This window comes from Oreochromis niloticus, linkage group LG19 (assembly GCF_001858045.2).
Source record: "Oreochromis niloticus isolate F11D_XX linkage group LG19, O_niloticus_UMD_NMBU, whole genome shotgun sequence".
NCBI classification, from domain to species: Eukaryota; Metazoa; Chordata; class Actinopteri; order Cichliformes; family Cichlidae; genus Oreochromis; species Oreochromis niloticus.
This window is the reverse complement of record NC_031983.2, coordinates 26,072,605-26,099,971: the sequence shown is the minus strand read 5'-3', so window position 1 is coordinate 26,099,971 and position 27,367 is coordinate 26,072,605. Positions and strand designations below refer to the sequence as shown.

The 27,367-nt window shown below is 40.2% G+C and overlaps 4 protein-coding genes across 4 annotated transcripts; all 4 read right to left on the bottom strand.

Moving 5' to 3' along the window:
- Window positions 1-509: 509 nt before the first annotated feature.
- On the bottom strand, window positions 510-7,622 carry LOC100702001 (alcohol dehydrogenase 1). The gene is made up of 9 exons (XM_005477573.4): window positions 7,468-7,622; window positions 6,490-6,591; window positions 6,168-6,309; window positions 5,743-5,830; window positions 5,403-5,622; window positions 1,868-2,128; window positions 1,572-1,704; window positions 802-940; window positions 510-718 (listed from the first exon to the last, which is right to left on the bottom strand). Exons 1-9 carry the CDS (start codon window positions 7,615-7,617, stop codon window positions 685-687), a joined length of 1,269 nt encoding a protein of 422 aa, XP_005477630.1. The 5' UTR covers window positions 7,618-7,622; the 3' UTR covers window positions 510-684.
- Window positions 7,623-12,779: 5,157 nt separating this feature from the next.
- LOC100702265 (alcohol dehydrogenase 1) lies at window positions 12,780-16,411 on the bottom strand. Its single transcript, XM_013271507.3, has 9 exons — window positions 16,265-16,411; window positions 15,158-15,259; window positions 14,901-15,042; window positions 14,366-14,453; window positions 13,892-14,105; window positions 13,524-13,784; window positions 13,229-13,361; window positions 13,005-13,143; window positions 12,780-12,904 (listed from the first exon to the last, which is right to left on the bottom strand). The coding sequence occupies exons 1-9, from the start codon at window positions 16,349-16,351 to the stop codon at window positions 12,871-12,873; spliced, it is 1,200 nt and encodes a 399-aa protein (XP_013126961.1). The 5' UTR covers window positions 16,352-16,411; the 3' UTR covers window positions 12,780-12,870.
- A 1,191-nt stretch (window positions 16,412-17,602) lies between these two features.
- On the bottom strand, window positions 17,603-22,114 carry LOC100702534 (alcohol dehydrogenase 1). The gene is made up of 11 exons (XM_003445482.3): window positions 22,000-22,114; window positions 20,575-20,594; window positions 20,324-20,425; window positions 20,028-20,169; window positions 19,678-19,765; window positions 19,366-19,585; window positions 19,011-19,271; window positions 18,720-18,852; window positions 17,991-18,129; window positions 17,877-17,911; window positions 17,603-17,793 (listed from the first exon to the last, which is right to left on the bottom strand). The coding sequence occupies exons 1-10, from the start codon at window positions 22,097-22,099 to the stop codon at window positions 17,878-17,880; spliced, it is 1,239 nt and encodes a 412-aa protein (XP_003445530.2). The 5' UTR covers window positions 22,100-22,114; the 3' UTR covers window positions 17,603-17,793; window position 17,877.
- A 486-nt stretch (window positions 22,115-22,600) lies between these two features.
- Window positions 22,601-27,074, bottom strand: LOC100702802 (alcohol dehydrogenase 1). The gene is made up of 9 exons (XM_003445483.4): window positions 26,919-27,074; window positions 25,882-25,983; window positions 24,446-24,587; window positions 24,267-24,354; window positions 23,945-24,164; window positions 23,580-23,840; window positions 23,341-23,473; window positions 22,872-23,010; window positions 22,601-22,778 (listed from the first exon to the last, which is right to left on the bottom strand). Exons 1-9 carry the CDS (start codon window positions 26,934-26,936, stop codon window positions 22,745-22,747), a joined length of 1,137 nt encoding a protein of 378 aa, XP_003445531.1. The 5' UTR covers window positions 26,937-27,074; the 3' UTR covers window positions 22,601-22,744.
- Window positions 27,075-27,367: the final 293 nt, after the last annotated feature.

Genomic DNA, 27,367 nt, shown 5'->3' with positions numbered 1-27,367 from the left:
TTACAAGGTGGTGGGTGGTAGGTAGATTTCAAGGCAAGTTTTCGGGCCGAGCTGCTAACAGGAAGGCAGAGAAGTGATCAGGAGGAGCAAGGGAGAAAGTGTGGATCTGTGCCACACAGAAAAAAATGATACCAGCAAACTCCTTCTGGTGTTGAGCAAACACAGTGACTTTATTCATTCATTTAAGCTTTCATTGTTGCTTGGCATAAAGGTCTACCCTGTAGTTCTTGTATGAGCCAAGTCATAGAGGTAAGCATGGCTGGCTTTGTCACTTGAATCGACAGAAATTGCTGCAGTATCCTCTCTCTTATCACAAATTCTACAAGAAACCAGCAGGACTGCTAGGGGACAAATTGTGGCATCAATCCTAGCAGAATAATTACAACACAGCCTGCCAAGTAAAGCAAACATTTATATTATTAGGCTGCGCTGTGTAAATCTTAGCTAGACACACATCATACAGACTTTAATGACATAAAAACCAATAAAACAAGAAAACAAATCAGGAGTCTCACAGACTAATCTGTTTCATGCCATTTTTATTTATCCATAAACACAGTTGCATTTTTATTTTTTGCTTATATGAATTCATATGAACGTCCACAGAGGAATTCACTGAACTATTTAAGCTGATTGTAGTGATACACTACTGGATTTATTGTTGCTGGAAGCAGCACAGTGGTCTTATGGTGGAGAAACACTCATGACCGCCCGGATGCTGTGGAAAGAGAGAAGAAAACTGAGTTTCACTTTTGCAAATAATAACTTGTGTTTTTCTTCAGCTGTGAAAGGCAAATCTACCATTTGCAGTTCTTCATGAGTTCAATGGCATCATTGGCTTGATCCAAAGTCATGTTATGACTAATAAACTCGTCCACTTTCAACTTCTTGTCCAGGTAGTCTTTAACCATCTTGGAGACGCCGTCCTTACTCTTAAATCCTGAATCGCAAAATTAAAATAAGAGCCACATTTTAGCACATGTAAACTTAAAGCTGCTTTATTTGTGATTCATAAGTCAGTGATAATAGTTATTTGTGGGGACGTAACAGTTTAAGGTCAAGGGGTAGTTGTGGGGAACAGTAAAAACAGGACCAGGAAAGAACGAGAAGGAAGCCAAACAAAGCAGTATGGTGAGTATTAAGTTCTTCTTATAAACAATCCCAATTCAAAGAGATCGTTCTTATTAATAAAGCGATGTTGCAAAAAAGAAAAAGGTCACAACTCAGTCTTATGTGTCTAAAGAAGGTGGAAGAACACACAAGCAACAAAGAATAATGCACTTCTGAGGCCCACCCTAGTTGCTCCCACAACTCCAAACTGCACCAAGGACAACCACACCATAGTACCTCTCCATTCCCTGACAATCAGTGTAAAGACAAAGAGAAAACCTGTACCACGCGGTTCTTCCCTAACCTATATAACATCTGAGAGCTAATTGCTGACTGGGTCCAGGTGCTGAATGAGGGAATGAGCAGCAGCTGCATCCTGGAGCGAGGGCAGAGAGAGAGAGAGAAACACCACACCCACACACTCCCACAGCCTCACAGGATGTAAAATAGACTGATCTCACCTCCAAACATGGAGCCCTTCCACGTACGTCCAGAGATGAGGTGAACCGGCCGAATAACTATGTCATGCAAGTCTGTCCATCCAACAATCACACTGACACCCCAACCTTGCGCAGAAGACTCCAGGGCACTGCGCTAGATGGAAAAGAGCACAGAGTCAGTAGATTAAAGGGCTTCTTCAATAATTAAAATCAATTATTACATTTTAAATGCTAAGAAAAAAAAGTGTGCTTGGTTAACTTTATTTCATGCTCCATGTTCTTATGTTCTTAAACCACATTAGATTAAATCTCCCTACCATGACTTGCACATTCCCAACACATTCCAAGGAGTAGTCCACGCCTCCACTGGTCATCTTAGTGAGCACTTCATGGATAGGTTTATCATGATCTTTGGGGTTCACAAAGTCGGTGGCTCCAAACACTTTGGCGTTCTCGAACTTGTCTGGATTGACGTCAACAGCAATAATCCTTTTGGCTCCTGCAGCCTTGCAGCCCATGACTGCAGCCAAACCCACAGCTCCCAGACCAAACACGGCACAGGTGGAGCCCGGCTCAACCTACAAGATGAGGGACTTAGTCACTTTGTGCTGGGTATAGTAAAGTTCTATTATGTAGAAACAAAATGCATGGAAATATTCTGTATCTTCTAATGAGTGGTAACTCTTGCCAAAGCATTTCAATCTTGATTTTAGTTTTAAGTCACAAAAATGGCTCAATTTATTCTCCCGGCTTTGGAAATATTGTGAGAGCAGATTTTTAATGATGCAGAAATGCCATTTCAATAGACCAGTTCTGTCCTCGTACAGGGAGTGATAACATATTGTGTACTCTGGGTACTCTCTTCCTGATAAGGTGATTATGAGTTTGACCTTTTGATGTTAAGCTGGGAAACTTTGGGCCAACTTTAGTATGGAAAAAATCCTGATATCTTTGGTTGTGGCACCAAAACAAAGATCCTACCTCACACAGTGAGAGAGCTTCAGAGTACTGGCCTTCAAATGATCTTGTGGCTAGTGATAAAATATCTCAGTGTGACTCTGGCTATAGCCTGCATCTACTAAACCACCAATAGAAATGCAACATGACATGACTCGGCACCAAAACTTGTGAAAAGACGAATTACACCCAAGACAGAGTGAGGTGCTATGTGCAAAACAAAATACTTGAAATGCAAAGAAAGAAGAAAATGTAGTTGTGCTGTGGCAGCCGAAGCATGTTTGTATGTTGTGACCTTCAGCTGCTATCTCTGCTCCAAGAGTGACATAACACAAACAATGGAGGAGTATCATCATGCACCTTGTCCCTTATTCAGTGAGTATCATTGTAAAGTCTTCATGCATCAAACTTAACTTTGCCGTAACACATGGTGTGGTTTAAAAAGAATTAACAGTGGTGAAAATGATCACGACTACATGAGTTTTCACTGAGCTCTATGTAGTCCACTTCAATAGCTTGTAGAACCACCATTACAGCATTAACCGTTTATGCATAACTTTATCAGTCTCTCACATTTGTGTGGATTAACTCTGCCCCAACCTTCTTTACAACACTGCTTTGCAGGCATTCATTTACTTCCTGACGATGCTCAAGAAGGTCCATCTTTAACCACATCTGCTCTTTCTATAGTTCCTCCTTTGAGAATTTCCTCACCTACAGAATATTTGTGTGTTTTGGAAATATGGTTGTGCAAAGAGTTGTAAAAACAACAGAAAAGATCACAAATGCATGTCCCTTTATTTTGGAAGATATCCATACCTCCCATTGCCTGCAGAAGACATTCAGTGTTTTCTTTGTATTATTGTAGAGTTTTCACCTTATGATATAAAGCGCCTTCGGGCAACTGTTGTTGTGATTTGGGGCTATATAAATAAAACTGAATTGAACTGAACTGAAAAGGACTCAGTACCACCAAGCACACAAATTCTTTCAATTTTTTCCTCAGGCAAAAAGCTACAGGTCCATCAGCATTTACTGAAGTCAGCATTGATATCACGCACACCATGTAGATACAACTGTTCAATCGTCTGAATGAAACTTTTAACACCTTTGTTGTATTTTTATTAGTGCTACCATACACCATCTTGTAAATCTTCCCTTTCACTCTTGGTGTTATCCTTCTGTCACAAATCACCCCGACCCTGTTCTTGTTCACTCCACCCTTCTTCTCTTCTCTTGTCTGCTGCTTTGGGTGATTGAATGAATGAATGAATGAATGTATTTATAGTCATTGTATATACAATCAAATTACAGTGTCTCTCCTTAACCATACATTTGCATATTTATTCCAAGTATTTAAAGTCCTGTACCTTTACAAACTCTGTTCTTCACAACCTCACCTCTCCACCTGTCTCTCTCTCTCATCCACACACATGTATTCTGTCTTGGTTCTGCTGATATTCATTCATCTTCTCTCCAGAAAGTGCCCCCACCACTACAAGCTCACTCCCACCTGTTTCCTACTCTCACTACAGATCACAACGTCATGTGCAGACATCATAGTGGAGACGTGAGGTTGAGATACCGGGTGTGGTGCTTTCTATTATGGCCACACATCTCTCATGTGGCCTTGTTTGTCTGAAGGACATTGTTCCAGATGACTTCTGTGTTCTTTTTAGGGAGAAAAGTCTTTCTACTGGCAAACTCTCTAAACAAGCTCCACTTTATGAGTCTTTCTTTTTTTTTTTTTTAAATTGTGCTGTCATAAAGTTTAGCATTTACAGTTGAGGCCAAAATGATTAGCCCCCCAGGAATTAAGGAACATTTTCCTAAACTTCTTCCCAATGTTTGCAGTGATATAATCAAAATTCACCAGTGCTATTTGGTAGCTTCTGGTACATTTTGTAATATAAAATATTTTTAGGCTTGCTTTATATCAAATATAGTAAAAAAGGGGTGGTCAAAAATATTAGCCTCATGTGAATGTTTGCTTTCAAAACACACCTACAGTAATTAACCAATCAGCTTTGAAATCACACCTGCGCAGCCAATTGGCTTCCTAACGACATTCAATCAGCATCACCTTGTCTTGCAACAAGACAATGACCCAAAACATACATCGACATTAGTCCAACAGTTCCTCAAGGACACCAAAACCAAGATCCTGGAGTGGCCCGCACAGACCTCAATTCTATTGAGAATCTGTGGCGAGTGCTCAAAGTGAATGTCCATGCTTGGAAACCATGCAATTTGGACCAGCTCGAACAATTTGCAATGGAGGAATGGAGACAACCTAGTAAAGACCTACTCTAAGAGATTGTTGTCAGTTGTGGCTCAGAAAGCGTACAGTACTGACTAATTATGGCCAATAATTTTGGATGTCTCATTTTTGCCCTTTCTTGTTTCAACTCGGTGCATCAATAAAATATCCTAATTATAGTGGACATTGTTAATGTTGGGGAAAAAAACACTTGTTGTTAATTAATGGTCAATTTCATACTGAAATCAAGAGTGTTGTCTAATTTCATTGGGGGGGGGGGGGGTAATAATTTTGGCCTCAACTGTAACATGCTATCTGAGGTCTGTACAATCTGAGATGTAGCGCCTGGGTTTTTTTCAGTTTCTGTGGGGTGACATCTGCTCCTGTCAAGATTTTGGCATTTTGTTAATGTACACCTGAATCCTCCAGACCAGCAAAATGTCAAAACATCTGCTCTTCCTACATTGGTTTAAAGTGCCCTGACATGACATAGGGCCTCTACAGACACACTTAAAAGATTTAAGCAGCAACAACTGCAGGGTTCACTTCCAAAAACAGGCAAAATTATGTATGAACTTCTTACTCTGAAAGAGAGAACAAGAGCATTTCCAATTCCCACAGCCCAAACTACAAACCTTAGCAGTATTAACAGCTGCCCCATATCCAGTGCAGATCCCACATCCAAGAAGACAGACTTTGTCCAGAGGAGCAGCAGGATCAATCTTAGCCACAGCTGTCTGATTGATCACAGTGTACTCAGAGAAGGTGCTGGTCCCCATAAACTGCAGCACCCTCTTCCCTTTACAGGTAAACCTGGATTCCACTCCAGCCATGATGGCCTGATTAATCCTCGTCCTGAACAAGAGAACTTATGTTACAATTAAAAACAACATTTTTTAAAGGCACGTGTCTAATGGTCTAACAGTCTATGAACAAAACTGAAGATAAAATGGATCACAGGAGATGAGTGCTCACCATGCTACCTCACACTGGTTGGTCCTGGGATTCTTACATAAGTGACATTCTTTACACTGAGAGAGGAAAAGAGGAATCACCTTGTCTCCTGAAAGAAAACAACAGTGAAACCAAACAGAATATTTCTCATGCTTCTTTTTAGAAGCTTTGCTGATGCTGTTATTCTTGAGCTGCGTGAGCTCAGTCGATGGAGAATATTTACTTAATTTGCTAATAAGTATTATGATTGAGTGGCCTGGACCACAAGATCCAACTGCTTTAAACATTTAGTTGTACCAAGCTGCCAAAAGAGAAACTGCAAACATTTAGATTGTAAAAAAAGACTTACTGGTTACTGTATTTTTTCCCATCCCATTAAGCAGACATGTACTGGCTTGGCTGTGAACACATGAAACTGATAGGACTCTTTGGAATTCAAAACTGACCTGGCTGAAATTCCGTAACTCCAGGCCCCACGCTCTCAACGATGCCGGCTCCCTCGTGGCCGAGGACAGTTGGGAAGCCATCTTTATGCATACTCTCGAAAAGATGGTACAGGTCTGAGTGGCACACCGAGGTGGCCACAATCTGCACAAAAGCTAATCATTAAAGACTGTAAACACTGACATGCTATCCAACATTTCATTAAATGGACCTTCCAAACTGCATCAAGCAAGCTGTTTTTAACACAAGGACAAAATAAAGTAATAAAAAATGTAACAAAACAAAGACACATAAATATGAGTCTTGAAGGTGGACATCTCCTACCTTGATGCGAACCTCATTGGCCTGAGGTGGGGCTACCTCAATCTCCTCAATCACTACAGGCTTGTTGGGCTCCCAGGCTACTGCTGCCTTGCACTTGATGACCTAAAAGGCAGTGACGAAAAAGCTTCCAAGTATGGCATTTGCTACAAAGCTACAAACACTGAAATTCTTTAACTTCTGAACTGTGATAATCTATAATCTGAAGTGCATTCAAATAAATCTGCCCCAAGATAAGTCTTTGCAAATGGTATGAAGTCAAGAGAATGACCACACACACACACAACACTTTTGTGTGTCTCTGTGTGTGTGTGCTACAGCTACACAACTATCTTACAAAGTGCTATAACATAGTAGAACGTTTATATTATGTCTCCATCCTTAGTGTTGTAAATGACGTTGCACTCAGAGAGGGATATTTAACTGTCAAATTAGCTGTTAAGCCTGAAAGGCTTTCATTCCTCACCTATGTATGCTCCAGTAGAAAAGAAAAAGTACATAGTGAAGCAATGATCAGCAGTTCAAAGTCCACACAACAGTTATCTGGCAAACATAAGATTTATTACTGCTGTATTCTTTTACGCTGATTTGCTTTTCTTCAGTTGATACATTTCTTTTTAATCTACAGCAATAAGTATGGTTTGTGTGGGATTCGTAAACATTGGCTTTCCTTTACTGCTTTTTTTAACCAACCAACAGAAAGTGGCTGAATATGTTTAAACTGTGTGCTGAGCCAAGGACATGTGCTATGTAACTGGGGCAAACGGGAATCACAGACACACAGGGAAAGAGGAATTTAAGCTTAAGCAACTGGTAATCCTGGTAGAAAAGAAAATCAGCTTGAAATATTTTTTGTGTTTTCCCACATTTAAAGCGAGGTTACAACTAAAAAAATGGGCAAAATACAGGGAGAAATGCATGAAGACGACACATGTTGAATGCAGATACTGCCAAATAACTCATTTGTTAAATTACACTTACCTTTCCAGCTGTAGCCATGTTTGTTGCCAAGAATAACGTCCACAAGTTAATGTGAAGACAAGGAGCGAGGGAGGACTGCAGCTGCAGGACACGAGAGCGGGGAGGGGAAAACAAAGCTCTGCATTCAAGGTTTAGATAATACCGAGACATTCGGGTGGTCAAGGACTTTAACCTTGCATCATTATCTCCTCCATTTTCCACTTAAGTGCATAAAGAGAGCAGATTCTGTGTAAAATCAATGGTTATATATATATATATATATATATGTATATATATATATTTATATAAATCTGTTTCCAAGGAGCCAGACTTTCATGCAGTTTTTAAAAAGAGGTCTTGAGCAATAGTTCTCTGGGCTTTTTCTTTGGGCATTGATTGCTTTTTTGATCATTTTCAGTCCAGATATATAAACCATGTAACATTGAGCTATGAATCATTCAAGTATGATGACCTGAGATATACATCTGCCACTTAAATTCATCAGTCCACTACCAAAGCCTTACTGGAAATGATCTTGGTGGAAAAAAGACATTCGTAAGAAGGTGAAATGTACATAGGCTGAGGTCTGCCAAATAAGAACTAGACTGAAAATCAGTAGCTATGGGTCTTGTGGAAATATTAATCCAAATTTGAAATTATTGGTTCAAACGATCGTCAGTATCTAAAGAGGAGGTGAGCACAGAGGTCGCTCTGAAAGGTTTGGGGCTGCATATTAGCCAGTGATATTGGGATCACTGGCTAAAATGCTAAAACAATCACTGGGATCGGATTACCAAAGGCTTCATTTTTTAGCATAACACACTGCCAATGCAGTAAAAGCATACCTGTATAGAAAAAATACACACAGGAACACTTCAATATTTAAGCAGTGCAAAATCAGGACTGAGAATAGAACAAAAGGCAGTCAATATCCAAAAAGAGCTTTGAATGTACTCCAAAAAGCCCAGAGAACTATTCCAGGCAAGTAAGCTGGCCTAAGACAGTTCAGGCTGTGCTGAAGACTAAAGGTGGTCGAACCAAATATTAACTCCCAAGCTCATTAGAACTGTACAAACTCTGTTTTTGTCTTATATACTTTATTTGGATTTATGTTTATACATGGTTTAGTAAGTCACCGCACCCATTTCCCCCTTTTTTTTTCGCTAGTAAAATATAAAGAAATAAAAGCCTGATTCCCGACGTCCTACTGGATCTGGTCACATATTACTGTATGCAGCCTATTCTTGTACAATCCCTGGCACCAGCGTCACATTGCAGCCAAACTGGTCAAAGTTCAAACTGCAGTGGTATAATCAAGCAGTGTCCCCCTACTACACACAGCAATGTGTATAACGTACGGACAGCTACAGTACATACAAAGTAATAAGAAAATACTAAACCGAGGCGATGTGTCATGGTGCAGGATACTGAAGGAGAACAGAAGACTGGAACAAGGCCTTGACAATTAAAGAAATACTAAAGTACAGCAGATAATGCTAAATTTACTGTCATCATTTATCTGCTGCAATAAAAGCTGGTATCAGTAAATATAACACCTGATCAGGAGTGCTACAAAGTTTTTAATTAGCCTGGGAGCTGCAGGTGTCAAATCAGAGAACATGCACATAAATCTGTTATCACATGTAATTTTATGGGCTGATATAATTTCATTTGGTATGTCTGCTGTTTCTCTGCATTGACATCTCTTTTTGCAAAACTTCAGAAAGAAAGTGGCAGCAGGGCTGCTTGGGGACAAATCCTGGAGTCCATCCTAGAAGAATAATTACAACACTGCCTGCCAAGTTAAGCAAACACTGGTATTATTAGGCTGGTCTGTGTAAATCTCAGCTAGCATTAAACTGAAATTAAAATAGCTTGACAGAGCAATTTTGGCAGATAATACTGAGGACTCGAAACACAACAAAACCAGTAGAGGTAGTACAGATCTGCATGGCACGCTGATGTCGCTACAATCGATAATCACAAAACAATGAATTGATAATGAATTTAACTGATGCTCTGTCTGTTTAGGTCGGTCATTTTGCTCTCCAAAAATGTTGATACCCGCACTAAGAAAAACATGTACTTATAGAGCACACCCAGATATACTGGAGGGGTTCCTGAAGGCGCTGTGATAACACACCTTTCTGTAACTTAACCACTGCTCTTTTTAACCTGCGTAGGCTGAGAAATTTCAAGCCCTTCTTGCACTGATCATGTCGTCATTGCTAAAATTATTTATTATGATGACCGAATGTAATGTGTTTAAAAGTTCAAAATGGATAACAGTAATTAAAATAGAAAAACAAATGGTTTAAAATGTCTTAAAATATTTTAAATTATATTATTTACTTTTTACATGGAATAGTGAGATACAAATGTGTGTAATGTGATGTGTGTTGCTTAGACTCACCTAAGCTTGTTTAACGGTGATTTATTAATTCCACCTTAATCCCAGCTGCTCTTGGAAAAGAGCAAGCATGACCTGGGATACCACAGTGTATTTATTAGCTTGCAGTTATCTCAGTAATACTTTGTCATTGCCAATTTCAACAACTGTGCAAAACTGTCTGGATAGACAATCTGTGAGGTCACCCGTGGACAGTCAGTGTTTCTCCAGAGGGGACAGAAGCCAAAAGCAGAAATAATTTTTAACGTGGTAAAATAAAAAAATTGGGTGCTTCCTATTTGGATCTCGGGTATATCCAACTCAGAGGAGAGCATGGGACGGACCCAGGGCATGCTGACGAGACTATGTTTCTTGGCTGGTTAGCTGCTGGTTGTGCTGCAGGAAATGAACGGACGCATGAAGAACCCTAACAAACATGTGCAAAGACAGTATGTCTTTGTCCTGTCTTGCTCCCCTAACCCCAAACGGTCGTGGCAGATGGTCGCGCCTCCCTGAGTCTGGTTCTGAGGGAGTATTTCCTTCCCACTGTTGCCATATAGTGCTTGCTCATTGGGGATCATATAATGTGGTCTGTACCTTCCAATTTAATACACCTTGATGCAACTGTTGTTGTGATTTGGTACTATATAAATAAAATTGAATTAAAATTGAAAACTATATTAAAACAAAAGCGTACACACCATGTAGGTAGGTGTGCTCAGTACAGAGGCCCATGTTTAAGCCCCAACCAAGCCATGTGCTGCATGACTTAAAATTGCATCTAAACTAAAGTGGAGATTTTCATGTTGCACTAATTAATACTCGTCATATTATGTGGTTTACTAACCTAACCAGCGAATTGCTTAACAAAATGAAAAGGAAAGTGCAAAAGATTGGAACTTGGACTTCCTACTATCACCTATGGCCAGAGCTGTAGGAAGCGACCCAAAGAGCCAGCTGAGGTAGTTCAGGCACCTGAAAAGGTTGCCTCTTTGGTGAATGTCACTGAGATGTGGTGTTTTAATAATACTAATGGATTGCATTTATATAGCGCTTTTCGAGACCCTCAAAGTGCTTTACAATTCCACTATTCATTCACTCTCACATTCATACACTGGTGGAGGCAAGCTACAGTTGTAGCCACAGCTGCCGTGGGGCAGGCTGACAGAAGCGAGGCTGCCACATCACGCCATCAGCTCCTCTGGCCAACACCAGTAGTGGCCCAAGGACACAACGACCAGGACAGAGAGAGCAGGGGGATCGAACCGGCAACCTTCCGGTTACAGATGAGCTTCTCAATCCCCTGAGCCACAGTCGTTTTGGGCATATCCAACAGGAAGGAGACACTAGTGTGTTAAAAAAAAAAAAAAAAAAAAAAAAAAAAAGGTAAACACTATGAAAGACAAAGCTTAACTTCATGACAAAATTTTGCAGGGTTAATTTTAATTTTACAAACACTGCAGCGAGACAATTTACTTTCTCAAAACCCAGTCCCACAAACAGCTCATAACTATGATGTGCTCTAAGTTTTAAAAAGAAGAAAAACAGAAAAAAGAAGTTTGTATTTCCAGCTTAATTATTCTGGCTCTAGATGTTTTTTTTTCCTTTCCCCCCATTACCAAACTGCTCATAGGTGAAAATCTAATTTATTTCATGTACTAGACAAGCTTTTTCTAAGCAGACACCATCTCAGAAAAAGCAAGAAAAGCTCTGCTTATTTCTGGAAGCAAGGCAGTCTGAAACTGAGTGTCTGCATCTGCATTCCACATGTTTTCCCCACACATGGAACACTTACAAAAAAAAGAAAAAGGAATGCTTAATGGATGCATTTCTTAGACTGGGATTTCTGACAAACATAACTGGGTGAATACACCCACGAGGATGCTTGTCGAGCATAGGGAAAGTTGCACATTAATTGTCTCGGTCACTTTACTATAATTGCTAATGTTTGGAATGTTAGATTGACTGCTTACAGTAAATTGGCAAAATCTTTCCAGTATTATTCACTCTCACAATTTCATTTCTGTCCCAAAGCGGTCAGATCAACACTGCATTTTTATACCTGCCATGCTGAAGATTAAAACGGAGACATAATCTTGAAAGACTAATTAGTTTGCTATAACATGTATCCCACCAACAACCAAAAAGCAACAAACAATTCTGCATGAAAAATGAAAGTTGTTGGAGTCACTTTTCAAAGTAATGACAGTACATTTATTTGAATTTTAACCACCTATGCAGTTCATCAACAGCACTTCATGTGACCACCTACAGAACTGCAGTACACTGTTAAACTGGAATGACTCAATGTGCAATAAATTAAAATTTAGGATCAGCAGGGTTACCAATATTTAAATCAGATGTGGAGGTGCAGAAATGGAAACAAGACCGGCTGAGAGCCTAAATCGTGTCCCAGTCAGAAGAAACCAATTCTGTATAGAATATAGAACAGCTGGCATAAATAATTGGCTGAAGAAGGAAATGTATGCCTAACAATTTATTTGGTGCTGCCAGTCATAATCAGAGTGAATTTAGTGCATTCAAAGGCAATTACATGACTTGGGGATCTGTTATCATATGTAGGTATTTTTGGGTTAGTTTTTTGAAATCTATTAACATTTGGTTAGCACTGTTGCCTCACAGCAAATAGATCCTGGATTTGAATGGAGTTTATATGTTCTCTTTGTGCACTTGTGGGTACTCCATCTTCCTCCCACAGTCAAAAGACATGTATGTTGGGTGAACTTGTGATTCTAAATTTACTGTAGGTGTGAATGGTTGAGCGAGTCTGTTGGCTGTAAGCTGGCAACTTATTCAGCCCACCGTTCCAGCAGCTGGCAGCTAATAGGCCCCTTTAAGTATAGTTTAGTAGTGAAAACGTGGATCAAGCAGAAGAGACTGAACATGCAGCCCCCAAAAAAATGAGTACACACACACACACAGATCTGTCTGGGAGACCATTTATTTTACTCTCCAAACACTGATTAGTGTTGGCTGGTAGTAACTTTAGTGTTATTGAAGGCAGCACAGCAGCATTATTGTGGAGAAAATCTCATGACTGTGCGGATGCTGTGGGGAAAAAGGAGAAAAGATTTGAGCAAAGTTTTGGACTAATCTGTGTTGCTGTTGACTCAATAATGGAGAAGAAACTATAGGAGAGCAAATCTACCTTTTCCCCTTCTTCAACAGTTCAATGGCGTCGTTGACCTGGTCCAGAGTCATGTTGTGAGTAATGAACTCGTCCAGCTTCACCTTCTTGTCCAGATATGCTTTAACCATCCCAGGAATGCCATCCTTACCCTTAAATCCTGATCCCCAAAAGACAAAACAAGCTGTAAAGAAGCTCAACATAAGCTTAATAAAGACACCATAAGCTCCTCAAATTTATCTCACCTCCAAACAAGCACCCAGTCCATGTACGTCCTAACATGAGGTTAATAGGTCGGGTGGCTACGTCATGCAAGTCTGTCCATCCAACAATCACACTAACGCCCCAGCCTGGCACACAAGACTCCAAAGCACTGCGCTAGATGGAGAAACAGCAGAGCAGCAGAATTGTATGCAGAAGGATACAAGGATATGTTAATGAAGGACTTAATTAACCACTGCTGGAAAAGAGCAAGAAGGTTTAGTTGACTTTTACTAAACTAGGCATTCAATACTAATGAGTAGATTAAATCTTCCTCACCATGCATTCCACATTCCCAATACATTCCAGGGAGTAGTCAACACCTCCACCAGTCATCTCCATCAGCACTTGGCTGATGGGTTTATTGTGATCCTTGGGATTGACAAAGTCAGTAGCACCAAACACCTTGGCTTTCTCAAACTTGTCTGGATTTATGTCAACGGCAATAATCCTTTTGGCTCCTGCAGCCTTGCAGCCCATGACTGCAGCCAAACCCACAGCTCCCAGACCAAACACGGCACAGGTGGAGCCCGGCTCAACCTGGGGTGGGGGGACGGGGGGAGGTCAATTTGGATACTCTGGACTTGTTAAGGCTTCATACAGTAACAAACATCAATCTTCACCTGCTGTCAAACCTACATACACACCTTAGCGGTATTAACAGCTGCCCCATACCCAGTGCAGACCCCACACCCAAGGAGGCAGACTTTATCCAGAGGTGCAGCAGGGTCGATTTTAGCCACAGCCATCTGGTTCATCACAATGTACTCAGAAAAGGTGCCAGTTTCCATGAACTGCTGCAGCTTCTTGCCCTTACAGGTAAGTCTGCAATGTTCTGTGCTTTTCTGACCGTGCCTTTTCCTAAACAAGACATATATTTGATGTGTATAAAAAAAAAAAAAGAAAATCCAAAACAACTTTTTTTTAAAGTATTCCTCTTGTTCCTTTTAGACAGTGCAGTGAATAATATAGAAGGAATGAAATTAAAAGTTAATACCTAGTTGATAAAAAGAGCAGTAGTCAGAATACTTTCATAACATTTATATCTAGCCTGTTAAAATGTGTAATGTGTGTAAAAGCACATGAAAACTGAATGAAGATGGCATGAAATCAGCACTCACATTGCTACTTCACACCGGTTGGTCTTAGGACTCTTACAGAAGCGACATTCTCCACACTGGGGTAGGAAAAGAGGAACTACCTTGTCTCCTGGAAGACAAAGCATTGAGCCTCATTTACAGCATGTATACAAAAATCTGTACGTAAACTGTGTCAAACATTTGACATCCACAGAGGATGACAAACATTTCACGTAGAGCACCTAACTTTGTTTATGCTCCATGAACAAATTAAGAAGTGCTTCTGACCTTGCCTACGAACAAATTATGAAAGTCTGAACATTTTTAAACTCCATCCATTTCAGCATTAATTAGTTTTCAAAACACTACAAGCCAAAAATATCCTCAGAATTCTAAATAGATACATTTCTTGTACAGAAAAGAATACTAAAAAAAACGTTGTTACCTTTTTGTTTTATAATTGCTTGAATTTTTGTTGCAAATTTGTTACAAACTATAGACACAAGGTTGAGATGAGTCTTCTTATTTCTCTCTTGCACAAAATGCAAATAAGTATATATTTGGATGTTAAACAAACCTGGCTGAAATTCTGTGACTCCCGGCCCAACACTCTCTACAATGCCGGCTGCCTCATGACCGAAGACGGTTGGGAAGAGCGATTTGTCCAGACTCTCATAAAGGAAGTACAGGTCTGAATGGCACAGAGATGTTGCCACAATCTACAGCAAATATGATGATAAAAGAAACTCTGAATGAGATTATAGGAGTTGCAGAAAAGTGTAAAGAACATACATGCACATGCATACAAGAGCATCAAAGCTGGCTGCTTCTTACCTTAATGCGGACCTCATTGGCCTGGGGTGGGGCTACCTCTACTTCTTCAATCACCAGAGGCTTGCTGGATTCCCAGGCCACTGCTGCCTTGCACTTGATGACCTTAAAAGGGCAGAGTTACAATATTAAAATTATTCACCAAGGTCATTTCTGTAAACCAACTTAACAGAGCAGATGGAGAGATTTAAATAAAAATCTAAATATGCAATAAAGGAAATTATTAATAAGTGGCTGACCCCCTTAACACTACTGCCATTTCAAAAGTTTTCTAACTCTTATTATAACCACTTACAGCAGGGGTGTCCAACTCCAGGCCTCAAGGGCCGGTGTCCTGCAGGCTTTTGATATCACCCTGGGTCAACACACCTGAATCAAATGATTAGTTCATTACCAAACTTCTTGAGAACTTCAAGACATGTTGAGGAGGTAATTTAGCCATTTAAATCAGCTGTGTTGGATCAAGGACACATCTAAAACCTGCAGGACACCGACCCTTGAGGCCTGGAGTTGGAGACCCCTGATCTACTCAGCACCACCGAGGTGGTCATTTTCATCCCATAGAAATTAATATACAACCACATGCTGGTTGGCCTGGCAACACAATTGTTAAGACACATTTTGGCAGGTAGGCTGAAGGTTTGGTGATCGGAGGCAGATGTAGATGAGATGATAAACTTTGTTCTGTGTAATTATTTTACAATATTAGTTTGTGTTTTTGTAGTTGGCTTTCAGGTCAATTTTAAATGGTAGATAATCTGTTTCTGATGTCTGCATAGTTGCAATGCAGACTTTATTTCAGTGCAGCTAATACCACACATGACTCAAAGTGACCCCTCCTGGTGGTTCTATTCTTAATAAGTTAAGTAGTAAAAACAGTTCAATACTAATCTCTAAACAGGAAAATATGATTTCACTAAAATATATCAATGTGCAAAGCAAACTGCAAAGCCCAGCACATGTAAACAATTCAGAAGACTATATTCATTGGAAATAAGTGCTGAGTGTTATATTTTCTTTCCTTTAAAAAAAAAAAAAAAACAAACAAACAAAAAAAAAAAAAAATCAATCTGCAAAAGTAATTGAAACAAATTTAAATGATTTACTTACCTTACCAGCTGTGGCCATTTCTGCAACCAAATGAGAAAAACAGGACAGAAGAATGGACTTTAAATTCTGCTGCCAGAGATGACGCATAAACTTTTCGGTAGGCGGGGACTTAAGAGGTCAGTTGAACCCAGCACTAAGATCCTGCAGGGTTATGCAAGTAATTTACAGTCTAGTGAGACCATTTACAATCTGGAAATTACATGTACTTCCATAAAAAAAAAAAAAAAAAAGAAAAAAGAAAAGGAAGCCCTTTAGATGTCCAAGAAAATTATGCAAGATGTAGCTTTTTTTTAAAAAAATAAATAAAAATAAAATAAAATTTATAGGTAGCAATTATTAAGCTCGTCACAAGTAATCTCTTACTGCATCTCTAAGTGATCACACCTCCAACTGCAACTTCCTTTCTGTTCCAAGGAAGAGATCATGTTCATATTGCCTCAGGGAATACTGCTCACCTGTGGCGGTATTGTGAAATCAGCACTTCGTACATGTAATTGCAGAAAATAAAAAATACCCTAATGCCAAAACTGCACTATATTTTTAATTTTCAACGTGCCTCGGAATATCCAGAATACATAACATCCTATTTTTACAAAAAACAACCCACACACAGACCACTTCCAAATGCAGTATGCGGTCCTGTTATCACACTTCATTTTGCATGCAAGCCAGTGTGCGTTTCAGGACATTCCTAATAGTCGTGTAGTTGAAGGGGGTCAAAGGGCAATTTTACTGCAACATGTGACAACATCAGTAACCAATTTAGAATATTGGAACTTGAGCTGAATTTTCAGCTCTTCCTGTTTGGATGACAAACTGAACCCTGGCTGAAGAACACAGAAGCCAAGAGCCCAGATCTGCTCCTGATCAGCAGAAACCAAGTCTTCATACAGGAATCTAGAACCATTAGTGTAAGTGTAAAGTTGATACTGAATGGTCATGGCAGAAGATTGAATCAAGTGCATGTGAACCCAGGATCAAAAGGACAGAGCCGCTATTTGTATTCCTGTTTGGAATTCTGAAGTTGTGTTCACTGCCATAGGCAATTACATTAAAGTAGAAGTTAACAAGGGATAACTGACAAAACTAGCAGGATGACGACAGCACTCCCTGCTATGTTAAGCACATATTTATATTGGGCTGTGTGTAAATGTGAGCAGCAGTTAAATAGTCAAACTCTGCAATGCCTGAACTAATTGTTTTGTAAGTGTGTTAAACAAAAATAAGCTTTAAAAGGCAATATTTGCACGAGTCTTAATGAAATGCAAGTCACTACATCTGCCACTATTCAGTGCATTGCTTAATATATTGTACAACAAAAAACCAAAAACACACAGATTGGTTTAGACCATTTATTTTGCTCTTTAAACAGTGTTTAGTTTCTCTTATCAATAGAGATTTCAACCATCCATGAATGTCTGATTCCCTTTACGCACAGTGTACCGTTTGAAATCCAGTGCAGTGATGGGTTAATTTAGGGTTGTTGAAATCAGGACAGCAGTTTTGTTCGTGGAGAGACTCATGACCACCTGGATACAGAAAGAAAAAGAATGATTAATGTGTGTCATTTAGTCAGCCAGTGAGTGTAAGTCTACCATTTGCTGTGCTTTACCTCATTCTGGACAAACACTCATGACTGTCCGGATGCTTTGAAATAAACAACACAAATTAGGGCCTCGTTTTGGGCATCTAGTAATTAAGTTATATCAGCAGAGGACATACGTACCACTTGCCTTGCTTCATTAGGTCAATGGCATCATTGATTTCATCCATAGTCATAGTGTGACTGATAAATTCATCCAGCTTCAGTTTCTTTTCCAGGTAGTCTTTCACCATCTTAGGAACAGCATCCTTACCTTTAAATCCTGACCCCACCCATAGAAGAGTTAAATACACAAGTTAGAACTGCACTAACCAGTTTCTTACAACAGAAGACGCAAGAAATTACGCAAATCTCAGTCTCATTAATGACATGGCTCGCTGAAGTACCATGTAGTCTTAAGAATATCACATTTGAGTGTGATATAATGGCCAGCTGACTGGGACCTCTCCAGGGAGTGACCCGCTTCTTGCATTATAACAGGCGGGCTGCGTCTCAAGCCTACTTGAATCCTAATTTGGAGAAGCATGCCAGCTTAGACCACAAACAATGGCTAAAATTTTACCCCCCCCCAAAAAAAAAAAAAACCCAAAATCACTGCCATGTGTTTCATGTCGCTGCTGCTACCCAGGACTGAACCTTGAGCAACCATGGATATCTGCCCTGCACCGATGCAACATAGCTTGATGTAAATCTCACCACAATAAAATAATATTTAGTCTACCAAATTACCCAGCATGCTCAGAGATCAGCGTTTTGTTCAGAGCTGCTCATCAGATTTAATTACTCATGTGAAAAATGTTGTACGCTGGTCCAGCCCACTAGAACCACTGGTTATGGTCACATCTGTCTCACCTCCAAACAGGCAGCCAGTCCATGTACGTCCTGAGGTAAGCTGAAGAGGTCGGGTGGCTACGTCTTGCATGTCTGTCAATCCCACGATCACACTGACACCCCAGCCTTTTACACAGGACTCCAAAGCACTGCGCTAGATGGAGAAATGGTACCAAGTCAGCACAAGGATAGAAGTCACTGAAAAGACTAAACTGACTCAAGGTCTTTTTTTGAGTTTTAAAAATACACATCTAAAAATGGTTTCATTCAGTTCTCTCTATTGAGAACCTAAATTTGATAAGATTCCCCTACCATGCATTCCACATCACCAACACATTCCAAGGAGTAGTCCACACCTCCACCAGTCATCTCCATCAGCACTTGGCTGATGGGTTTATTGTGATCATTGGGATTGACGAAGTCAGTAGCGCCAAACTCCTTGGCTTTCTCAAACTTGTCTGGGTTGATGTCAACAACAATAATCCTTTTGGCTCCTGCAGCCTCGCAGCCCATGACTGCAGCCAAACCCACAGCTCCCAGACCAAACACGGCACAGGTGGAGCCCGGCTCAACCTGCAGGAGATGATTTCAGTAAATGGGACATATCTGAAGAGCGTTTACAGCTCTTTACAAAAAACCAAACTTGCAGTTCTAGCAGCATACACACCTTAGCAGTATTAACAGCTGCCCCATATCCTGTGCAGACCCCACACCCAAGGAGGCAGACTTTGTCCAGAGGAGCATCAGAGTCGATCTTAGCCACAGCCATTTGATGAGTCACAGTATACTCAGAGAAGGTGCTGATTCCCATAAACTGCCGCAGCTTCTGCCCATTACAGGTAAACCTGGACTTTGCAAGTGCCATCTCTTTTGAACCCAATCTAGTCCTGAACAAGATAGAGGGAAAACATGAACCTCCCCAAGAGTACGCATCAGCACATTGTGATGAGAGGTCAGAATAAAGCAACATTGCACTCACCAAATTATGTCACACTGGTTTGTTTTAGGGCTCTTACAGAAGCGACATTCTCCACACTGAGGAAGGTAGAGAGGAATCACCTTGTCTCCTGAGGAAAAATAAATGGTCACACATTCTGCTTTGGTGTATTGACCGAGTGCCCACTGATGGACCCCCATTTACTTGTACTTGCATTGAGAATCTTAAAATTTTAACACCACAATTTGCAGTTAAAACCACCCTTTGGACAAGGCAGTCAAGTCTCTTCCTAAAACCAAGCTGAACACCATGGGAACAGCTGTGGCTGATTTCAGGGTCAATCTACTCTGAACAAGTTAAACTTCTCTCTGTGAACAAAGTTAAAAACTGACCTGGCTGAAATTCTGTGACTCCAGGCCCAACACTCTCAACAATGCCGGCCGCCTCATGGCCGAGGACGACTGGGAAAAACTCCTTATCCACAACTTTGGACAGGCAGTACAGGTCTGAATGGCACAGCGATGTTGAAACAATCTGTAACCAAGGAAATAATCATCGAATCCAACAAAGTCAGGGTTGTTTCTGGTGCATCTTCTGGTAAAAACAGTCACTTTATAAGATGTTACATTGCTTAAGGATAATTTCAGAGGATGAGAGGGCCTGCAAGTCTTGAAAGTGGATGTCTCACCTTGATGCGGACCTCATTGGCCTGGGGTGGGTCTACCTCTATCTCCTCAATCACCACAGGCTGCTGGGGCTCCCAGGCTACTACTGCCTTGCACTTGATGACCTAAAGGGGAAGTTGGAGGAAGAAGAAAATTCCAAGTCCAATGCACATGATTAAATTACTACAATTTCCTTTCTGCACCATTAGCCTTAGGTGCCCTTCATTAAAAAACAAAAACATATCGATGGAAATAAAGGAAATGTTACACTTACATTACCAGCAGTGGTCATTTCTGCAACAAAAAGGTGGAGAGATGGACTTGAGCTTTAGTAGTTACAAGTAGTGTGACAGCAGTTCATGGGGACAAACTTAGTTTTCCTCTGTAGTAGCAAGTGTTAGTTCACAATTTAAGCGATCAATAACCCAGCAGGGTTCTCATATCACAGTGCTTGTGATGCTTTCAAATGTCGTGAAGGGTGTCATTTTGAATGAAACTAGAAACTGCAGGGGTGGGGCTTCTTTATAGATAGACTTTAACTCATTTACCCAACTACTACTATTAAGTATTACTATTAACCAGAGAACCATAGTTAGGATTGTGGTTAAACAGATGTGGCTTCAAGTACAAATATGTTCCCCATTTACCACACATGACATCCAAGCTTTAAAATTAACCTGCATGTTATTTTGTGTTTTGTAAAATAAACCATGCTGAAGTCGATAATTTGGTTCCAAACTTCAAAATGTTGATTGAAAAAAAAAAAAACAACCCCCCCCCCACACACACACACACACACACACCCCTCTTCAAACCATGGTTGCAACATTTGCAAACCAGTTGCATCTAAAAAGGTAATATATGGATGTTACACCTAAAAGCTGAATTTTAAATTTAAATCTAAACTCACTGGTCACAACATCTTTTCTGATAACGTGAATATTTGAGGGCCAGTCTGTAAATGAATTGCTTAATTTTAATCTTAAATTAAGTTCAAAGATGTTTTGAATCCAGGGTGCAGACAGGTTGATTTGGAGAGGTACAATAGTTTGTTATCAAATTAGTGTAAAGCTTTGGATTTTTCACTGAGGGGTTGGAGGAGGCCTGACTGGGTCTAAACACTACAGACGCATAAGTAAACTGTAGCTTTGACTCAACCTACAGTTGCTTTCATCCCAGTTAAGTTAAAGCTGATTACATTTAATTTGATTCAATTTCTTTAAACTCAAATGTAATCACCAATCATATGGTTCTTTTACTTGTTAAAGAATAACAAGAAGTTTTCCTTTGTCACCTCCTGTCCTTTAAGTTAAAATGCTACAGGGTTCACATTAAAAGGATACCATTTCACTTATGATGGATTTGTTTCACTTAACTCAGGAGGAACACAGAGGTGTTGAAACTCACTCTGATCAGCCTTTCTAAAACAAAGTTACTTATTTCAGAGTTACTCAACTCCTCTTACTAGTTTATAATGAAACATGAACTGGCGTGGGCTACCATGCTGAAACAATGATTCCGAGTTCCCACTGCTCAGAAAACCTCCAACCTTACTGGCAGCATTTCAGAAATGCACAACAACACAGCAATGAAGGAGAGATCAGTTAAACGAGTTCAGCCAGGTGAGTTTTGCTTTTTCAGGGCAGAAGCGCAGAACAAGACCGTAAACATAATCACAAGGAAAGCAACTTGCACATACCTGGAGGAAACAGCGGATCTGCAACAGGTGGGAAACAGCTGATGCTCCAAGCTGCAGGGTGGTAATTAAGGGCTGGCCAATATTCGCTTTGCAGCTGCATTTTCCTTATAAGGAAAGTGGCTAATGAGGCATGCCTAAATGAGCTGACCTGGAATGTTAAAATGGCTCAAAGTCCGACCGCAAATAATTTATAATAATAACAATAATAATAATCACCATCATCATCATTGATGGGAGTCTAGTCTAAGCTAAGCTATCTATCAAGTAAAAAAAACAAACAAACATTTTAATATGAATCTACAGTGTAAGCCAGTTTTGTTTGTTTTGTTTTTTCATCCAACAACCCCAGAAAAATGACTCAGGACAGTATTTCTGAATGCACAGTACGATGGTGGCTCAGTGATTAACTCAATCGCCCTACAAGAGGTTGGTTGGTTTGCCAACTTAAGTACATATAGTTGATTAGACAGGTCTGTAAATCTGAACTGACTAGAAACATTTTGCCACAATAAAAACTGTGTAATAGTGAACTGAATACCAGCATCTGTACTGACTTACAAAACAACACAACCAAATATGATCAGAAGTGAGGAAGCCAGTCATCTGTTAAAACCATTTATTTTGCTGCACAAACACTCCTCAGATTCTGATCATGTGAACACTGATGATAATGATAATCTGCACATAATCTGCTGAATGGTGTTCACTGTAGAGCATGGCTTCATTACTGAGGAATGAAATGGTTTTATTGTGGGGAAACACTCAGAACTGTCCGGATGCTGGGAAACAAATACAAAGCACAAATTAGAAGACTTGCACCTATTAGTTCTTCATTTTTGCATCTAGTTAGTAATAATTGTGAAAATATTTACCATTTGCCGTGCTTCATCAGTTCAATGGCATCGTTGACCTGGCCCAAAGTCATTTTATGAGTGATGAACTCATCCAGCTTCACCTTCTTGTTCAGGTAGGCTTTAACCATCTCAGGGACGCCATCCTTACTCTTAAATCCTGAGCCCCAGATATAAAAAGCATATTATAACATCAATTAGTCTTTTCTCACTTGAAGCCTTCTGGTCACTGTCACAGCACAGGTGGTACTGTTCTTGGTAATTTGGTGTGTGAAACCAATTATGGAAAATGTGCAGATGTTTTAATGTGCTGAATACAACCTGGTGCTTTTCAAAGTTCTGCACTGAATGTGCTGATGTAAAGCTGAAGAAAGTTAGCTGCATATGGATGCAGAAATACCCCCCAAAACTGGAAGCTGTGCTCAGTAATGCTGCAGTGGTGGTTAAATTACATTGCATTAGTTAGTGTGGATGATCACAAGTGCCTCACCTCCAAACAAAGAGCCCTTCCATGTACGTCCAGCAATGAGCTGAATGGGTCGGGCTGCAAAGTCATGGAGATCAGTCCAGCCAACCAGCACGCTGACACCCCAGCCTTTGATACAAGACTCCAAGGCACTGCGCTAAGTAATAAAACCAGCCAAAAGTCAGTTGACTTGTAAACATAGGGTTCTTGATCATATTTAAAAATGCCTCCAGTCTTTATTCGAATTTGTCAGTATGCCTCACCATGACTGCCACGTTCCCGACACATTCCAGGGAGTAGTCCACTCCTCCGTTTGTCATCTCAGCCAAAACTTCATTGATGGGTTTGTTATGATCCTTTGGGTTCACAAACTCCGTGGCTCCAAAGACTTTGGCCTTCTCAAACTTGTCTGGATTGATGTCAACAGCGATAATCCTTTTGGCTCCTGCAGCCTTGCAGCCCATGACTGCAGCCAAACCCACAGCTCCCAGACCAAACACAGCACAGGTGGAGCCTGGCTCAACCTGCAGGGAAAAAACAATTGGTCACTTTGGATACTCTGGACTTGTTAAGGCTTCATACAGTAACAAACATCAGTCTTCACCTGCTGTCAAACCTACATACACACCTTAGCAGTATTAACAGCTGCCCCATACCCAGTGCAGACCCCACACCCAAGGAGGCAGACTTTATCCAAAGGAGCAGCAGGGTCGATCTTAGCCACAGCCATCTGGTTCATCACAGTGTACTCAGAGAAGGTGCTGGTCCCCATAAACTGCAGCACCTTCCTCCCCTTACAGGTGAACCTGGATTCTGCTAAAGCCATCACATCATGACTATCAGCAGCCCTGTACAGAAAACATTGGTTAAAAAGTATAGTACTTTGTGGCAGAGGGTACATATAAAACAAATTCTACAATTAAGTGAAATTAAGAAAAATATTAACTCACCACCCATTTTCACACTGATTGGTCTTAGGATTCTTACAGAAGCGACATTCCCGACACTGGGAGATGAACAGAGGGATCACCTTGTCTCCTAAAATTCAAAAACAAGGCTGAAAATGCTGCATCTTACAGAGACCACCTGGTGAACATGACAAGACAGACAAATGAAAGCTTTAACTGACCTGGCTGAAATTCTGTAACGCCTGGGCCAACGCTCTCTACTATGCCGGCTCCCTCGTGTCCAAGCACTGCTGGGAAGCCATCTTTGTGCATACCCTCAAAAAGGTGGTACAGGTCAGTGTGGCACACTCCAGTTGCAACGATCTGCATGAGAACACAGATGCTTGTTTCTTTTGGACACTTGAAGAGTTTGGCTTGTGGTTTTATCGGTGCAGTTTGCCAAGCTTTTTACCTGACATAGCAAGAGTGTGAAAAAAATGGAAACGCAAAGGAATGGATAAAACTCTGTCTTTTGCTATACACATACCAGAAATACACCCAAAGTGAGGAAGCATTTTGTTAAAGAAGAACATTTCTGGGATTAAAATTTCCCCCGGATGTTATTAGGTCTGTATCTGAGTCCAGTGGCTGACATCTCGGTCCTGATTTTTCATGGACTTTTAGGGATTAAATACAGTGGCTACACCACATCAAACCTGGTCACACATGGTTAGTCTTTGTGGTAAAAGGTGTCCAATCCCACAGTTTCTTTTGTCATACTGTGTGGATAGTGTACTGCAATTCCATAATGACTAGTTAAAAAAGAAACAGCTCACTATCTCCTACAGCTTTTAGCCTTAGAATCATTTTGAACAGTATTAGATGGTATAGAACCAAGAAATACTACTGAAAGACAATAATTTTCATATCTGCTCCCATCAGAGATTCAGTTTTTAGATAACTAATGGAAATAATGATAGCCTCATTTGCTAGCTAATTATAGCTGATAAAAAGCGGCGTTAGTATACTTTATTAGAGTTAAAGGCAAGATATACTGTGTGACATGTAGGTCTCATCTCTGTAACTCTGTGCCTCTTGTCAGTCAACTGGACATGAAATCTGGGAGAAGATGAGCCTGTAATTACTTTAAGACCCGAAAAAGGAGCTAAGAGTTACTTTTTCAAACAGTCTGCAGAGCATCTGATTGTATTCTCACTGCATTTCACATTGAAATGTGCTGAAATGTCACTAAACAATGTTGAGCAACATTTTGAAAGGAACATAGTTTCACTGGGTCTGACTGATATCATACGTCCGTAAGTAAACACTGTCTTATTTGTTTGATCTATAGTTTTTTATGTCTGTTTTTTGTCACCTGCACTTTGTCCTTGTCAGGTTACAGCTGAAGAATTAGATTTAAATATCAAATTGAATATTAGCTAAAAAGTGGAGATTCTGCTCTTTAGTCATCCGAGTTTTTATCTTTCAGATTTTTCACTTTTGCCTTATTACCCATTTTTTGTGTGTCATCATCACCTTCACCCCACTCCATGACAAACAGTTTCCTCCAACTTTTGCTTAGATTAGAATCCACTATTATGATTGCTTTTATTCACCAACACAAGTGCACTAAGCCATCTCCGTGAATGTGTGTGTGTCAATTGTGGATGTTTCTCACCTTGATCCGGACCTCATTGGCCTGAGGTGGGGCTACCTCAATCTCCTCAATCACCACAGGCTTGTTTGGCTCCCAGGCCACTGCTGCCTTGCACTTGATGACCTAAAGTGTCAGCGTGAAATGTCACATTTTTGGGGTGCTGCTGAACTATACCAAGATGGGTTTTTGGAGAGATGTGCTACAAGCACCTACTCATGTAGCATTTGTCATTTGAAGTGCATTAACGCCTGTCTGGCACAACTCGAGAAATTTCAAACATCTTAAAATTATACTATTCAACTGCTGCAAGCAAGAGTTTGTGCAAAAGAGCCACTGATTAACAGCAGAGTGGTTTTAATAGTTCAGATAAGGCTTTTCCTGCAGAAGGGCAAACATCATATGACAAGGAAAAGTCTAAAGTCCGTGTCTCATTTATCAAATGTAGTAATGTAGACTCTGGAAATTGAATAACACAAAATAAACCATTCAGTAAATCACATATTTTTACATTGCATAAATAAAGGGGCTTTTTGGTCATTATTTTTGAATTCCCTGCACTAAATTCTTGGGCATGTGCCATACTTTTCTTTTGGCCTCCCACAGCAGCATCCTTGCCAAAATTTGCAGTTGCACAAAACTGTCTCGATGGCTTCAAAGTGCATTCCAAGTCAAAATAGGAAACACAATATTTCACAGATGTATTTCATCACAGTTTTATTGCAGTCAAGTAGTAACTCCAGGCTGAACTTAGTGGAATAAACATGCATGTGTAAAAGGATATAGGTTAACAACTGCTCAACTGCCCTGAAACCCTTATCTGTAACACTTTCGACTATTACAGTATTCATGACACACCCACCCACACTTAGACACAGAGGTACAGCAAAATACATTTCAACCAAGTACAATATTTTAATGTGAGGTTTGCAACAAAATGTTTTGAAACAACAAAACAAAAACAAACACACACACAAACAAGCAAAAAAAAAAAAAAAAAAAACCCACATTAAAACATTAAAGCTGTAAATGAGGCCTCCCATGTGGAATTATGTACCTACCTTACCAGCGGTGGACATTTCTGCAACTATGACAGAGTCACAAAAAAGTTGAAAGCAACAGGAGCTGCAGGACTGGAGTCAGAGAAACTGGCTTGGACTTGCTGCTAAAATACTACAGCTGGAGAGGGAGTTATGCAACCACCAGATGGGCAGGGACTTTTCAATGATCGCAAACTAAAAAACTGTTTTTCTTTTTCCCTTGCTTAAACTCATATGGGGAATAGATATGGAGGTTGCTGTGTTTGCACAAACAACCCACAGTCAACACAGATGATAATAAATCATGGAAAAACTCAATTTTGTGCTGCGCTTATCAAAAACTACGACAACTTACAGAGCTACCTGAAGCTGTATTTCTATGTTATTTTGTTTGAGTGGCCATCGTGAGTCACTTGTGCTGAATGACATAAAAATTTACATTTCTTTCTTTATAATTACGCAATTTATGA

What these genes read in the sequence shown, in the direction of transcription:
- LOC100702534 (XM_003445482.3), bottom strand. Translation starts at nt 22,099, where the DNA reads ATGCAGCTGCAAAGCGAATATTGGCCAGCCCTTAATTACCACCCTGCA. An exon ending in CAGCTGTTAATACTGCTAAG is followed by an intron (nt 19,272 to 19,365) that starts GTGTGTATGCTG and finishes CATCTCCTGCAG; the next exon opens with GTTGAGCCGGGCTCCACCTG. An exon ending in TTGGTGATGTGGAATGCATG is followed by an intron (nt 18,853 to 19,010) that starts GTAGGGGAATCT and finishes TTCTCCATCTAG; the next exon opens with CGCAGTGCTTTGGAGTCCTG.
- LOC100702001 (XM_005477573.4), bottom strand. Translation starts at nt 7,617, where the DNA reads ATGTCTCGGTATTATCTAAACCTTGAATGCAGAGCTTTGTTTTCCCCT. An exon ending in AGTTACGGAATTTCAGCCAG is followed by an intron (nt 5,831 to 6,167) that starts GTCAGTTTTGAA and finishes GTTTTCTTTCAG; the next exon opens with GAGACAAGGTGATTCCTCTT. An exon ending in CTCATGAAGAACTGCAAATG is followed by an intron (nt 719 to 801) that starts GTAGATTTGCCT and finishes CTCTTTCCACAG; the next exon opens with CATCCGGGCGGTCATGAGTG.
- LOC100702802 (XM_003445483.4), bottom strand. An exon ending in CCAATGAGGTCCGGATCAAG is followed by an intron (nt 24,588 to 25,881) that starts GTGAGAAACATC and finishes GTTCTCATGCAG; the next exon opens with ATCGTTGCAACTGGAGTGTG. An exon ending in TCGGGAACGTGGCAGTCATG is followed by an intron (nt 23,474 to 23,579) that starts GTGAGGCATACT and finishes TTTATTACTTAG; the next exon opens with CGCAGTGCCTTGGAGTCTTG.
- LOC100702265 (XM_013271507.3), bottom strand. Translation starts at nt 16,351, where the DNA reads ATGCGTCATCTCTGGCAGCAGAATTTAAAGTCCATTCTTCTGTCCTGT. An exon ending in GACTGGGTGCTTGTTTGGAG is followed by an intron (nt 13,144 to 13,228) that starts GTGAGATAAATT and finishes TTTGGGGATCAG; the next exon opens with GATTTAAGGGTAAGGATGGC. An exon ending in CTGTTGAAGAAGGGGAAAAG is followed by an intron (nt 12,905 to 13,004) that starts GTAGATTTGCTC and finishes TTTTCCCCACAG; the next exon opens with CATCCGCACAGTCATGAGAT.